The sequence below is a fragment of the Plectrocnemia conspersa genome, unplaced genomic scaffold (assembly GCF_051122295.1).
Source record: "Plectrocnemia conspersa isolate PC_06_02 unplaced genomic scaffold, ASM5112229v1 ptg000008l, whole genome shotgun sequence".
In the NCBI taxonomy this organism is placed as follows: domain Eukaryota; kingdom Metazoa; phylum Arthropoda; class Insecta; order Trichoptera; family Polycentropodidae; genus Plectrocnemia; species Plectrocnemia conspersa.
Window position 1 is genome coordinate 18,691,524 of NW_028277172.1, and position 16,100 is coordinate 18,707,623.

The following is a 16,100-nucleotide window of genomic DNA, read 5'->3' on the forward strand; positions in this document are numbered from 1 at the left end:
TTTTTCATCCATCCTATCGGTCCTTTCCATATGTTTGTTATAATTGCTGAAGGAATTTGGCTAAGAAACGGTCAAAAATCTTTTCTCTTAGACAAAGCTATGAATGACGCTTTTAGTGTTAGAAGTGTTCAAAAGATCTTCTTTTAGTGTTAGAAGTGTTCAAAAGATCTTCGTTTCCAAAAGCCTGATGCAATCTGTAGTCTACATATTGCATCAGGCTTTTGGCGATTTATTTGTCCGTGGAGTAAAAGTGCAGTCAGATCCTTTCGTATTAACGTAATTATCAATGTATATATAATATGTTATAAATTTACTGTCAAATGGTCTAACATTGTGATCAATGTGGCAGTATATTTTCCAGACTTTTTTGTTACTTCCCCTGAGTGTTTTAATTTTTTTATCCACTAGGTAGTCATAATCTGTATACTGGGAACATGATTTGTAGCCAAATCCAATTACAATCATGGCTACCATAATACAAATCACCATAATAATCTTATTATGAATGCCATTTTTTGTAATCCAAAATTACCTCTTTCCATGAAATTTATTGTTTACAGAAGGATATAAAATTTCCATAATGCATTTATTTCGTCAGATGTGATTGCATATTATGGTGAATTTTTATATGCAGCATACTTTTTGGCTGTTTCCTCATTAAAAATTCTACAGAAGTCAAATTTGTGGATTTATTGTAGTTTTCTTTACAGAATGCATGTTTAGTGGTAGCCTGGTACTATTAAAATTATCTGTCAATATTTCTGCTCTTGCAGTAAGTTTACGATCATTTAAATTATCAATATCGGTCAATACATTACTCCTCCAAAGACGAGCATATCAAAATACTGTTAAATATAAATTAATATTTAAAGATTCAAACCAAATTCTAGTGTGAGTTATTTATATAAACATTTGCGTATTTTAAAAATACAAACATACCAAAATATACTATATGATCATAAAAAAGTATCCAATATAATATAATATTCATATAAAAGCACTATTTTAACAATGATAAAATATGTATTACGTAACAAGTAAATTTGAGAGCTGCTCCATAAAAATATCATGCAAATCCTTCTTCGAGATTCTTCAAATAGATTGTTCTACAATCCATATCATCAGCTGGCCTATTGTACGGTTTCCAAATAGGCTCTCCGACAAAGTATCTCTTAGCTTGAATAAAATTCTGTGAAGAAATATTTTTGTTTTAATTGAATTATATATATTAATATATCTAATAATTAACACACATTGAAATATTAGGACTTTCAAGAGCCGTAAAGTTAAAAATATCATGTTTTATATATGTACATATGATTGCATACAACTAACTGATGTAAAAGTGGTATATTCAATATCAAATAAAATTAAACGATTTATAATCATTATTAAGAAATACTCAAATAAAGATAAAAATACATTAAATAATTATTAAATATTATATTATAGATGTGGTATCAACTTACTTTATTATTAATGGTTTGATATAGTTATTAACCTTATATTTACGGCACCTGACTTGATTTGTATCATACAGTATTTTTTCTGGGTTATTATTTCTATTAAACGTTAACCAAATGTGGATTTAAATAACAAGATAATTAACTGGTTACTATAAAAAGTCTACAACGTATTTCATCATTATTCAGCTACTGATATTATAATATATTAGGACAATTTAAATGAGCAATATATAAATTAATTGTTCCACAAAACAAATATTTATGCATTACTGTTGAAAAGATTAGGTAAGCGAGCGACGAATCTTTTTCTGAAGATTTACCTTAAATAAATACACAAACAATTCATTCTATGGAACACAGTAATTATTTAAAAGCACATATTTCTTAAAATAATTCCCTGCTAAATTTTATTATTTATTGTAAATATGAGTTTTACCTTGAAAATATGATATAGTTTTATCGGTTTTTATTTATATTATCATATAAAAAAAATTTACAACTTTATTGCTATTATTTTAGTGTGCTAATCAGTTAGTGATATACCTTAATATCTAAAGTGAAACGATGATATATTCCACTCGGAATTATGATCAAATCACCGGCGATAACCTCAATTCTAATCCAATTATCTTTTCCATCTCGGACGTCGAAATAACCAGAGCCATCCAGCACCAATCTGATTTCTTCGTCTGTATGCAGATGTTCTTCATAGAACGACTTTATTTTTTCATCGTAATTAGGCAGACATTCCTTGGAACATATTATTTGATCTTCGTATGAGTATTTACGTGCTTTTCTCAAATCGGTCAAGGTCGTGTCGTTCTCAAAATCATTATGATTTATCTGTGAAAATATAAATACATATATAGTATTCAAATGAGAGTAATATATAAGTTAAGGTGACCAGATTTTAAAATATCGAAGGACACTAAAAAAAGGTCATCTCGCATATTTTTGTTCATTATGTAGTATATAAAACTATGATATAACCTTAAAATATTCGACTCCTGTTTTTATATAAAGATCTTCGGGTGAGATGAACTCTGGAGGCTGTCTTTGATGTTCTAGTCTTTGATCTTCTTTGGAATCATCCATAAACCAAGCTCGAACCATTTTTATTGAGTGTTATACGTAAATTCAATTTTATCAAAGCGTGACGTTGCAAAAAAGTAAGAATAAAAACAACTAGAAGCTATGAACAAAGCTGATAACGAGATAACTTCAATTAATAAAATGTTGCCAAGCGAAAATATTTAAACGTCAGAATTTGCATTTTTTTAATATATAGATATTTTTTAATTAAACTGGAATACTATTTTTTAATAGTAATAACATATATAATAGGGGTTCTTGAATTATGCTTTTATTTAAAAAAAAATATTAATTAAATTCTTAATTCCTCTTTTAAAAATTTAGGGTTTTTACTTTAATTAAATTATTATTAATTAAGGTAGAAAATTAATAATAATATAAAAAGAAATATCAATAAAAGTATTTAAATTTTATTATAAAATTATAACCTATATTTATTTTTAAAAATTGAACATGTAGTCTCAATTGCATAAATATATCAATAAATAGAAAGCTTTTTATTAAATTCTACATTTTTCTCCATTATTAAGCTAATAACACTTTATTGGTAAACATTAAAGAAAAGTAGTTAGTAATACCATATTGATATTAATAAAGTTTGACCAATTACATTACACATTCTAAACCATGTTTAATGTACATCATCAGCATCTAGTAGCATCAGTATAATCGATAATAAACTATAAATTACTCAATATTACAAAGACATATTAAAAATTAAATTTTCTAATTAGTATTATAGAGACAATAAATCTATATTATAATTATTTAAAAAAGTAAAAGATAGGCCAAATATCACTTTGCTATGTAAAAAATCTTTCCCTAGATTATGAAATATTGTGTTTTTCATTAAAATTCTAAAAATAAATATTTAACAGGAAAAATATATGACGAACTTACAGAGTAAAAGTTAATTTGAATATCAGCGCCGCTCTATTGTTTGTACCCAAATAGCAAACGTGCTTCATTTTCAATAAAAAAGTTTTCTTTCAAAACCAGTGATATTAGCATTGATTCAGTGATTCTAGGTACAAAGATACACCAAGGTACGACCACGAAGTGAAATCCCACTCAACTCATCTAGGAAAATGATAATGAAACATTTCAATAAGTTATTGAATTGTCTTTTATATATATTAAAACGAAATATATTAAATTATATAAAGCATTTTGATAATAACTATAATTATTATTCAATTATAAAAAAATATTGCTTGTTTTCGAAAGATTATTTTAACTAAAAAATGTATTTTGAAAATCAGAATTATTATATTATCTTTTGTAATTAATACTAAAAGATATAAGTAAACATTTATTAATACTGTTATATATTAAGTAGTATATCTTTTGAGTAGTGAGTTCATTTAAAGTTTTTTGCTTTGATTTATTTCACTACTGTTTTGTATTAGCATTTTTAATAAATTATTTTAACACTTCTATTATTATTATTTTTATATATTATTCAGCTTTTGTGGATTTTATGTGTATCAAATTAGAGGCTCTTAGTACTGTTTTTTATTTATTATTTCCTCAGTTATTTGTAAATACGTATGTAACTATCTGCGGTATCTTAAAACAGGGAAATATAGATTACCATTACATATACGGCAATACTGCTCAAAGGGTTAATAACATTTTTTAATATAATATTCTTAGTTTAGTTATATTTTTATTATTTTGATCAGTAATAGTAATTTAGCTTCTATATGGTGCGTAATTTAATTATGGTATTAAACAGTCTTTTCTGTAAGATCTATCAACCTTTGTCAGATACATAGCTTTGCTTGAAGTAGACTATGAAACAAAATCTCGTTGCATCATATGTGTTAAAAGCGGCATAATGCAATGTATACAAATGTAAAAATAAAACAACGTATATAATTATTTGCATTTATAATTTTATTTATTAGGAATGGTTTATAAATGATAACAAACAATAACTGCGTTTCAATTTATTTTTAGTTTAATTATTATGATTTACTATATTTTATTAACTCTTCGATATTCGCCACAATTATTAGTCTAAAAATATAGTGTAAGAGATATGTTTTTTTTTTGAATATATAAAATAGTGTAACACAAAATTAAGTATCTCAACACAATAAAAACACTGTTAATAATAATTTTACATTATATAGATACACAAATATTTTGATTTACTTCTAAAACATCAATATTTAAAATATAAGTCTACCAATATAAGTATACAAACACAAAGTCTAATTTATAAAAATAAAATATATCACTGAAATTTCTCAATGATGATCACAGACTATTATTATTAAAGATATCTCACACTTACACATACATTTATATACACACACTATGAATTATTTAATGATAGACATGTTATTATATGGTAAAATAAATATAATCTGATTTTACATTAGAATCGCATTTGTACAATATTTAATATTTGACAGAAAAGTAAATAAAACTGAAATGAACATATTATCATATCGATAAAACATTTAATTTGTCACATTTATCAGAAAAACAGTTTATACATTTAATACTGCATTTGGTGTAGAACTGTATATATAATATATATGCAAGAATCTTAACACATTCACAATATTAATATTTCAATAAATAAAATCTAACGTAAATCTCTTATAAATATATTCAAAATCATAAGAAAAATAATCATACATTAAAATGAAAATTATGTAAAATGGCCGGATCACAAAATTGCACTAAGTATAAAAAACTATTATAACCACAATTTATCACATTTTAATAAAGTAAATACAACATAATTTAGTGAAAAAAAAATATATAAAGAAAAACGTTTTATAAAATATGTCTGACAACAAAACAGTCGCAGGTATTAAGCAACATACTGGTAAATGTAGAATTAACAATATTTTAATATTTATATGGACAAATTCCTTAGTTGATTTTTATATATATGTAACAATCCAAAACGACAACACAACACATTCACAGTCAATTATTTCATAATTGGAATTAAAAGTAAAACCAATTTACTCTTAAATTATGGTTCATGAATTTAATATAAAGTTAAAGTATTTTTTTTAAAAGATGCACATGAGATCAAATAAAATATTTATACATATATAAATAAAATAACATTGAGGGAATGTTATGCGTTAGAAAATATTTCCAAAATAAAAAAGGTGATCAAAATATTATTTGTGTAAATTATGTATTCATTTAACTAAGTGTTTTAGAATTAGAATATATAGTTTTAGTAGTAGTAGTGTTGGCAAAAAACATTAAAATATCAATTATAAGTAGAATTTGCAGTATATTTGTCATATAATGAATGTAGCAATAATTGATTTATATAATCTTTATAAAAACTAGCGATGAAAAATATGCATGTAATTTATATTTTAAATATAATAGGTATATAGAATTTCTAAAATATGTAGTTAATGATAACTAAAGAAATAAGTAAGCTTGGCTTTTTATTTTGTATTTAACGATGGTTATATTATATGTACTATTTTAGATAAATTATAGTAAGAAATTAGTAATAGAATATGTTATAAATCACACAAACTATTTTGATCACCTTATACATATAACAAATGTTTAACTAATGGTCCAAAACATTTACATTAGGCCTGGATGTGAATCTAATAAAAAAACGCATATTTCACAGTTTGGTGTGTTTAACACTGTCCGTCCAATAGTTTTGGATTGTCATTGCTTCGAGAGAGTTCAAAAACGAGTCGTTATCTAGGCTGTACATTTCTTCAGAGTTTTCCTAAAAATATAAAATAAAAACAATTATATGTAAGATTAAACATTATATAAGTTATATAAAATACAAAGTTCTATTTACTCTAATAGTACTGTCGTCAATGTAACCACTCGAGTCTGGATTGGAACATTTATCGTTTAGAGTCTGTGGTTTGTTCAAATACCTCCGACGGTACAAGACGAACGATATGGCACCAGTTAGTGCTAACAGGACGAGAGTACCGAAGCAAATACCAGATATTCCTGCAGCATCCAAGCCTTCGTCTCTATCAGGGCTTATATGAGTTGTAACATGAGCAATAGGTTCTTCGACAGCTCTTCTTCCAACGGCTGTCTCTAAAGAAAGTGCTCTAACAGTCGAAACTTCCGGTTCGTCATCCCCGTCAACAATATTGACGCTATCATTTTTAATAACCCTTTCGGTAGTCGTCGCTAATTCTTCCGTCTCAGTAGTATTACTCTGAGTCGTATCTTTATCGACGTCGGTCGTTTTATTCTTTTCGTCACTAGTGACGTTTTGATCAGATTTAACCGTCTCGTTCATGGTAAGATTTTCACTTTTCAATATCGGTGTATCAATAGTGTTATTGACAGTTTTACTTTCGTTACTAGTAGCAGATATTTCAGTTGAACTTATACTTGAGATGGTTGTTATTGATGGAGGATCTGTTTGTATCATGTCTTCGTGTGTCTCTTCTATCTTTTTGTAGTTAATGCGTTGAGATATTTCTCTCTGGAACGATGGCCCCTCATCTTCAGTGTCGCTACTCGTCGGAAGCGGGAAGACTATGGAGACTCTCTGATACGGAATAGGCGTTGAGAATATAATCGGTATCGGCGTTTTAGGCGAGTGTCCTATCGCTTTTCCCGTTCTTGAATTTGTTTCTTTGTAAGGTACTTCTGGGGTGGTGATCTCTGCTGCATTATGTATCGGTTCCTCGAGATCAGGGCCGACTTTCGAGCTCAGGGGGTTGCAGAGGCATACTGAAAAGTAATAATAACAGTAATTAGTATTTTTGTATCATAAATAAAAATAATATTCAGGACTAAGCGCTTGATTAAGATCTCAAAAAATGAGATGTGCATCAAATCAGCGTAGAGAGAAGAATATAATTAAAGAAAATTAGGTTTCAAACTGAATAAGTAAACTAGATTTTTCTGTGATGATCGAATCTATGATGATCGATAAGATATATAATAATCACTAATTCCAATCTTCCAGACACGATAGTCACCGAACAAGCATTAGGATCCACATGCATGGACGTCATTTATAATTTATCTGGCAGGTGCTAGTAAAACTATATGATATTTACATAGTTATCATTACATATTTACATGCGACGTATAAATGTTACAGTAAATGTGTATTTTTCAGTGAGTTATATATTTCACTAGTAAAGTACAAATACATTTTCTAGTAAAATTATATGATGCTCTAAAACGTCTGAGAAACTCAATTTGACAGTTGCGAAACGTACATTTGCTGTTCAAACCAAAACCTAGCCTACACGAATTAATCAAACCCAACTTGACCTAATGAAATTCTAAAAATAATCATAGTTTTAGAACTTTCATTAGGTCAAGTCTAAAATATAACATAAAATACTTCAATATCAGACTGTTTTAAAAATATGATAGCTATCCTTACCAATATTACTATGAACTTTTGATATGAGAGTATTGGTCACAATATATTCAAATCGAATTTTGGTCAATAGGAGGGCGCAAAATCAATTATCACTTCTCAGAAGTTAAAAATTCACGTCAAATGGAATAAAATCGTGTCGGTGCATAACTGAGCGTTCACACTGCAACGGTGACGGAACTTTTTTTATTGATTTTGAAGTGGATTCTACTCAGATAATTTGATCAGAAAAATGCATGCCATTTAATGAAGTACTATGAATTTTAATGAAATGGAATATTATGCTAACTTTCGCCTCTTTCTGGAAAAAACTGAAATGACGTCCCTGTTCATATGAGGTTGGAATCCAGATCTTTCATGTCTATTGTGATAATTTATCCTTATATGGAGTATGCTGACTTGAATCAAAGCGACAAAACTGAAATAGGTGTTCGTGAATCCCTGACTTGTGACTACCACAAAATTTGTCACTTTTTTGCTAACATTTATAGCTAAAATTAAATTAATGTTACTTTTATTATGAGTAGAAATATTTAAGTATACGAAAGAAAATAAAAATTATTGAGATATTCTAAAATAAATAATATATGTACAATAATTAAAATAAGATTATAGAAATCTTATTTCAATTATTGTATATTTAATGTTTTTTTTAGAATATCACAATAATTTTTATTTTTGAAAGATACTATAGATAAAATAAATAAATAATTTGAGCAGAAAAGTTTTTGTACACACTCAGCTTATTGATTTTTATTAGTACTTGCATACAAAACAATAAAGGATCAGCGTATAAAGTATTTTTAGAAGTACCTGAATGTAAGGAATAATGTTTAAAAGCTTCTTATTCTTTTAAACACGAAATATGCATAAACAGAAAGACGTATAATTGGTCATACGTGTCGTCAAAATTTTACATGCTTGTTTATTATATTTAAAAAAAATATGAAGACAATAGTTACTACATCTGTATTCAATATCTTTAAAGAAAATGTTCTGACTTTTAATCATGTGTCAACATTCAGCAATTTATTACAGCACAAACTTAGCAATACAGCATTTGGTTCAACTTTGTATAAATAGATATTATTTTTTCGTTCTTTCTTATTATCAATTAAAAAATATAATAAAATAACAATGTAAATATCTGTAATACCGGTATTATTGCAATCCCTAGTCAGAAACAATATATTTTCTAGTGCTATAAGCAATTATCAGCTGGTAAGTTTGTGGTTAACATTGCCAATTATTATATTAGCTACGGGTATACATAGTAATAAAAAACTGCTGATGCGTGTAATTTGCGTAATTGCAAACGAGCAGAACTTCTAAACTGATAGAAATTTGGAAAAAAATTATTATGTATTCAGATAATGATTTTTTCGGTAGCTCTCAATTTTTTTGCAAATACATGAAAATATTTAAGCAAATTTAAATTAATAAAATAAAAAGTCATAAAGCATAATTTTATAATATACTTATTTTAAATAAACTATTTTTTCAATGATTATTAAACTATGTTTGCGAATTGAAATGCAATAATAAACATATCAACAAAACTATAGGGTAATTCAAAAATATATTTCACAATTTTATGGTTCTTAAACATGCACCAGTATACATACATATATATATACACATACACACATATTAATACACGTGTTCATATTACAAACGCGCACGATATGTTTTATTAAATAACAAAATATTGTGATGCACATCTAAAAAGGCTGCACCAATCCAAATAAATTGTTCTAGCTCCTCGTAGCTATCACCGAAAACATCATTATGTCTGACAAGTTTGTTGAAACAGTATAAGGGACGCAATCGCAATTCTAAGGCATAAACAAAAAACAAAGAGGACTTTCAAATTTATTCCTTGCGTTACTTTAAAATGAAGATGCTTAAGACAATTTTTTTCAATTGCTTTTTGAAAGTGTAAAGTGTAGACTACATCGACCTGGATTATAAAATAAAATGATTTTGGAAATCATCTTTAAGAGATATACGATTATTAGCAGATGTCAAAAGAACAGCGATCGGTCTTTTTTACCATACATTTTTTGTGGATCGGGGTGAGTAGTATTTTCATACATCTACACAAAGCAAGAAACGATGCAATTTTGAGTAATAAATTGAAAATATATCGTATGTATGCAGAAATATAAATCTGATTGCTCTTCAAAAGCAATTCAGGAATAAAGTATTTTCCTCTGAAACTATGCAATTTCAGCTTCTCAAAATCGTACTTTATGTCTAATATGTTGATTTTTATTAACAGACCAGAAGTTGGATCGTTAGGTCAGATAGCTCTATTTTTAAAAATTAATCTTTAACGTATCTTGCCTAAGTTCGTTAGCCAGACAGATTCAGAAATTTGTTTTAAAAAAGGGGTTATTAAAAGAAGTAGATTTTAAATAACATTTACCAACTAGAAATATTATTAAAAATATTTATAGCTAGTGCATTTGTATGTGTTAAGCAAACTGTGTTTATTTTTAGTATTATGTATTAAAATTATATTGTTGCTTAGATTAACTCAGTTTGTACATGGTTTATTGTTGCTTTTCAATGATTACAATAGTATTATATAGCTATATATGAAAATACATATATGTGAATATATTGTTTATTAAAGCTCTCAACGTTAATTAAACTAAAACAAGGCAATTTATTACAATTCGTCTGTTGGGATGAACATGCTACATTAAATGGTTCCACGAAGTCCAAATACCTAGGGATATTACAGACGCAATAAATAAAGTAAAGCAATTAATATCAGGCAAATGGACAAAAACGTAAATATTGTATTTTATCCATTTATTTTTAAAATAATTAAATTACTCAAGCATACGATTTAGAGGCGACACGGTTTCAACGAAATAACATGTCATTACATAAAATTACAGCAGCCTCAAACGCGACATTGGTTTCACCCAACAATGAGGGCCAATTGACACATATGCATATGCGAGCGTTATAATTATATAAAAATTGAAAGAAAGCTCGCTTCTATACACTTTCAATTCGAGCAAAAAATATACAAAATAAAAATATAACTAGACTGACTTAAATCGCGTCGATTTTTAGCATATCAAATGTGATAGACGTATATGGAATGATAGTGTAAGCGTTTCACTTTTCGATGTGTCTTTTCATACGGTTATTTTTTTATTTATTCGCACATGCCGCACGAAAATACATTGAATCAGACACGCCAATCGTTGAAACGAATCATGAGATGAAATGGAAAATCTCCATATTGAATTTTTGCGGCTTTTCACTTGCGTCAATGTAACGATTTGTGGGTATAAAAATAAAATAAAATATACGAGAATATGTATTATATAAATAAAATATAATACGACTGGTTTAAAAGGCAGACACAATAAGGTACGACTAGATGAGACAGACACCATTTTAATATCTAAAAACGACCAATAAATAAGACGTATACAGTATATCATCTGCAAAATGATAAAATGTATAATGTCAACACTTGCTTATACTAGTAAATAGCTCTCACTTTATCGACAAGCAGTCGCGGTCTACAAGAAGCTTATCAAAAGTAAACCGCTTTGCAGGCTTCAAGTCATCCATGCGAGATAGACGTCCGGCCCATGTGGGATCAGATATATTTGACGACGTCAGGCTTTCTAACATATATTTTTTTTGTATCGTCGCCGCCAAATACGTCTTCGCAAATGTTACTGTTGAAGGTTGCTCATGATTTTCATTATAGTAATACTTTTGCGTAGATGATCATTAATATATAATTTAAAAAAATGTGTTTCGAAAATTTTTTTTTTTTTTTGTATTAATTTGCAGTAATTATTTAAAATTCTTAAAATGCCATTTAAAGCATCTGAAGAATGGCTAAAAATTGTAACTAAACTCTTAGCGAAATATTGGACTTGGGGCAAATATTCGTCATGCTTGGCAAGCACTTGATTTTTCTTTTTTTTATTAATTCATATTTATAATATATGGCATAAAACCCACTTAAAAAAAAATAGTATAAAAATTGTAACAAGCGGTATTTACAAAATATTTTTTATTTTGTCAAAAAAAAAAAAATGAAAAAGAGCAAGTTTTATGAAAAAAAATTGTAAAAATCTAAGAAGACTTATTTGACTAAAAAATTACTTTTTTATATATACTGTGAAAATAAATTACAAGTACCAACAATTAAATATTTATAGCAAAATTTGTCATCATTATTATCAAAAATTAGTTTTTTGTGGCGATTTTTAAAAATAAATGAAATCTTATGCTGATTTTTTTCTAATTTAAAATAATCCGGAATATGTTATATATTATATCGTAATAAAAATTACATTAAAGATGGTTTTTGATTAAACAACTCTTAAAAATCATTGTATCTGTATGGCACATTTCGTGTGAGTATTGAAAAATCAAAATAAAATGAAAAGAAATGTTTGACTAGGTTGTATTTTTCAAAAATTACTATTCAACTTTAATGAAAAATACCAATCTTATTATGACACGGTCATAGAAGTGTAATAGTTATGTTTAGAGAATACAACATTGTCGAGCACCTCTTTCCAATTCAAATTATATAGCGATAACTAATCATACGTATGTTTCACTATGCAATACTTTTGTAGCAAAAAAAAATTCTACATAATTTTATAATATTATAGAGCTAAAAATTTAGCTTAAAAGCAAAGAAAAATATTAAAATCAAACTGAAAAGCAGTGTTCGACAAGGTTATATTCTCTTTTTATGGTATAATGAGGAAAATGTTTAATAACTGGGGAGAAAGACTCAAGTTAAAGGATCATATGATATCCAACATAGCTAACGATACCACTATTTGATATTTTGCTTTTCTTCCTAAAGTTTAAAAGTAAATAAATGTAATGCCAAACTCATGATTGTAGACAGAGCTAGTTACTAACCACAGAAAACTAATGAGCTGCAAGACTTGGTATTGGTATAAGATTTTGAATATCTATAATCCACCATATCTTCTGATACAATTATTGAAATTATACATATGTCTAAGAAAGCAAGCTAAAGAATAAATATATTATTCACTGGATTTAAAAAAGATATTAACGCGGTCGTATTTTTGTCGAATATTACGTTAACTTTAATCGAACATCTTTTGGCATTGCCTCTTTGCATAAGCTGTAAAATGCGTATATTTTGTATGATTGCTCGCCAAAGAGTTATATGGATGATCTAATTCAATTGTCATGGTGATCACCATCTTGAGAGGCCGATTTAGAAGGTGAATTTATGATACAGAGCCAGAAAAGGGTTAATATGCAAACGTAGTTTTACGTATATACTAAAAAAATATTAAGTAAAAAAAAAGTAAAACGTATAAAAAAGTATATGTAAAAAGATGCATGAAAGAAAAGTCGAAAATTTATATCATTATAATTAACTAATTAAATTATACTGCTTAATCTAACTATCCAAAAACATTATTTAGAAAAAATATGGTAAACCGGATTTGCACTTTCTGCGTTAAGCTGTTTAATTATTCTAGATGCAGTATCTCATTCACTTTTTTGGTTCATCACTATCGTAAGCTAAATCTACTAGACTAAGAAATATAAATTAAAAATAATTTACACTATTTGTTCTCATTCTGTAAGCTAAAACAATATAAGCATAATTTAACCTAGTTAACAAATCAATATAATGTAGTACATATTGCATTGTTGTAATTGAATTCAATTAAAAATGTATAATAGTATAACGAGCGTTAGAAAATCGAGTGATGGACAAAGCGAGCATGTGTGTGATTAGAAGTCATCAATTATATGTAACATAATTATTGAACTTGAATCGGTAAAGGAAAGTAAAATTATCAGTAAAAGTAAGCCATGTGTGCCATGCGGTATATTTATAGGTATAGAAGAGACACACGCATACCGGTATCGAACGGTTCTATAGCACCTAGAATCTAGATACATAGAATACGTAGAAACACATTGAAAACAAAAGTAAGTATGTTATCCAGTATGTTTGACCTATTTAAATTATAAAAATAACAGTATACATTTATAGATATGTCATTAAATATTAAATAAAAGGTTGACACGTTATTTTTTAATAGGTACAGTTGATAGTAAAATCAAGGGCATGATATTGCAATAATTTAATACATATTATAAATAAACAATATTTCTGTATATAAAAAAAATATAATAGATACGACAGATGTTTTTTTTATCAATCAACATTGATTGGTAATAATAACAAGTCATGTTATATTTATGTATGTACAAAAAATCCATTTCAAAATATATCTTTAAATTTAAACATCGATAAAATAGTATACGTGTAATGTACATAAGTTATATTTAATGTATTGTTTATAGATTCAGTTTATTAGTGCATGACATAAAGTAGATCAGTAACTAAAAATATTTATATATTTATCACAAATCTGAGCATCAAGACTTGTAAGGTTTCTCCAATGCATCATCAATAGCCTTTATAAAAAAAAGTTTTATTGAACATTTTATATACATACAAATACTGTACATAAAATATATAAATTGGCTATTGATGTTACTCACAATGTGCTCAACCCTTCTAGCAACTGTTCTCGCTAAAAGGCAGATAAATTGAAATTATTAAATTTTCCTAGGACAATTTCACATACATTCACATAATTTGTCACCTAATTTTATGGTAAAATAATTCACACTCTACGATATTTAAATGTCCAAATATTTTTTTGACTTTGACCACATAAATTTTTGCATGAGTTTCGATTTCATTTATGACTAAAACGGATTGTCTACATTGCGAATATGTTTTGCAAAAACGAGTTATATCTTTATAGTCATAGAAAACTTTTCCATCGCGATACCCTACCAGCGCTGATTTATTTCATAAATCTTTCAGATTACTGATAATAAAATTTTCCAATGTCTTAATTAAATTGAGAGCAATATTCTCTTGACTTGGACCGGTAAGACTCGAACCGTTATTGAAGTATGCAACTTTGTCGATGCTTTCTTAAAATTATAGAGCGAGTGTTTTCTTCTGAGAATTGCAAAAACGTCAATATAAAATAATTTTGTCTGTACCACTATTTACTAGGGGAGTATTGGTCAAACACACCGTAAATTTCATCATGGAGAGCGGTATGAGGTGCATCCACGTTGTTGCACTAATAAAACCATGACTAATTATACATAGGCAAAATTTTATTATTAAGTAATTGTATTAAATGCGCCTTTTATTTATCTTTAAATATTAGTTACACAGCAAGTTAATTAAATAAATAAATAAAGGGTAGTGATTTTCATTTTTCTAGCAATAAAAATAAATGCAGGATATATTTATGAACATTCATATGTATATTGTAGATCTCAACATTTTTGATAAAATAAACATCTAATATTAGCTCATAATATACAGCGCTTTATCGCGACTTTAGTTATTCAATTGCGATATAAAAATAATATTAATTTATGTTTTTTTACGGAATAAAAAAAGTCTTTTAAAATATTAATTAAATGTTTTTAATAATTATATAATTTCTACTTACTTTTCGATAGAGCGAATATAATCAGAGTCATATAAATCTTATCTCTCACATTCATGACGATCTTTTATCAATCAATATTAACGTCAAAATAAAATACCACAGCACATATTTTATGATATCAAATAATATAAATAAATAATCTTTAATTAAACAAAACTTGGAATCTGCCCTCGGTTAACGATAGAACTTTTCTGATATCGTAAATTTATGAAACTCCACTTATAAATTTACAAGAAGAGCTCATTTTATTATTTTATATAATTAGAAGGCGAGAGAGAAAAATATAATTTTTTGTTTTATTCCGAGAAAGAGAATTAACACATTTTACTCGCTAGTAAAATAGCAAAAATTTGTCTAATCAATGTTGTCGCGCGAAGGAAACGCAGCGGACTGAGCACAAATTATAAAGTAGAAAAAATCTACGCCATTTCACACACACAGTACAAATCCAATTGAGCGATTTAACCTTAGAGGCTTAAGAGTTGCGCAAGTGTCAAACAACAATGGCGAGCGAATATTCTCAGGAAAATAGCGAAAATGTGTCAAATCGAATCGCCAAAGCCAATTAACCAGCGGCAAGGACGAAAGATTTTAATTTGTGTGTGTAATGCGTTAAATTGG

At 27.2% G+C, this 16,100-nt stretch overlaps 2 protein-coding genes across 4 annotated transcripts in view; both read right to left on the minus strand.

Annotated features, from left to right (window-relative positions):
• Positions 1–675: 675 nt before the first annotated feature.
• On the minus strand, positions 676–2,728 carry Adi1 (acireductone dioxygenase 1). The gene is made up of 3 exons (XM_088189157.1): positions 2,457–2,728; positions 2,010–2,309; positions 676–1,189 (listed from the first exon to the last, which is right to left on the minus strand). Exons 1-3 carry the CDS (start codon positions 2,577–2,579, stop codon positions 1,067–1,069), a joined length of 546 nt encoding a protein of 181 aa, XP_088045283.1. The 5' UTR covers positions 2,580–2,728; the 3' UTR covers positions 676–1,066.
• Positions 2,729–4,436: 1,708 nt separating this feature from the next.
• Positions 4,437–16,100, minus strand: part of LOC148233275 (uncharacterized) — an 83,779-nt gene continuing 72,115 nt past the window's right edge. For all 3 annotated transcript variants that reach the window (XM_088189158.1, XM_088189160.1, XM_088189159.1), the window contains exons 3-4: positions 6,373–7,274; positions 4,437–6,294 (exon numbers count right to left, since the gene is read on the minus strand). In XM_088189158.1, coding sequence (XP_088045284.1) covers positions 6,184–6,294; positions 6,373–7,274 — 1,013 coding nt within the window. In that variant the 3' untranslated portion in view covers positions 4,437–6,183. The remainder of the gene's footprint in view (positions 6,295–6,372; positions 7,275–16,100) is intronic.

Excerpts from the sequence above, each read along its gene's own strand:
- Adi1 (XM_088189157.1), bottom strand. The coding sequence starts at position 2,579 with ATGGTTCGAGCTTGGTTTATGGATGATTCCAAAGAAGATCAAAGACTA. Across the intron at positions 2,310-2,456 it reads CAGGAGTCGAATATTTTAAG|ATAAATCATAATGATTTTGA; the intron begins GTTATATCATAG and ends ATATTTTCACAG. Across the intron at positions 1,190-2,009 it reads GTTTCACTTTAGATATTAAG|AATTTTATTCAAGCTAAGAG; the intron begins GTATATCACTAA and ends ATTTCTTCACAG.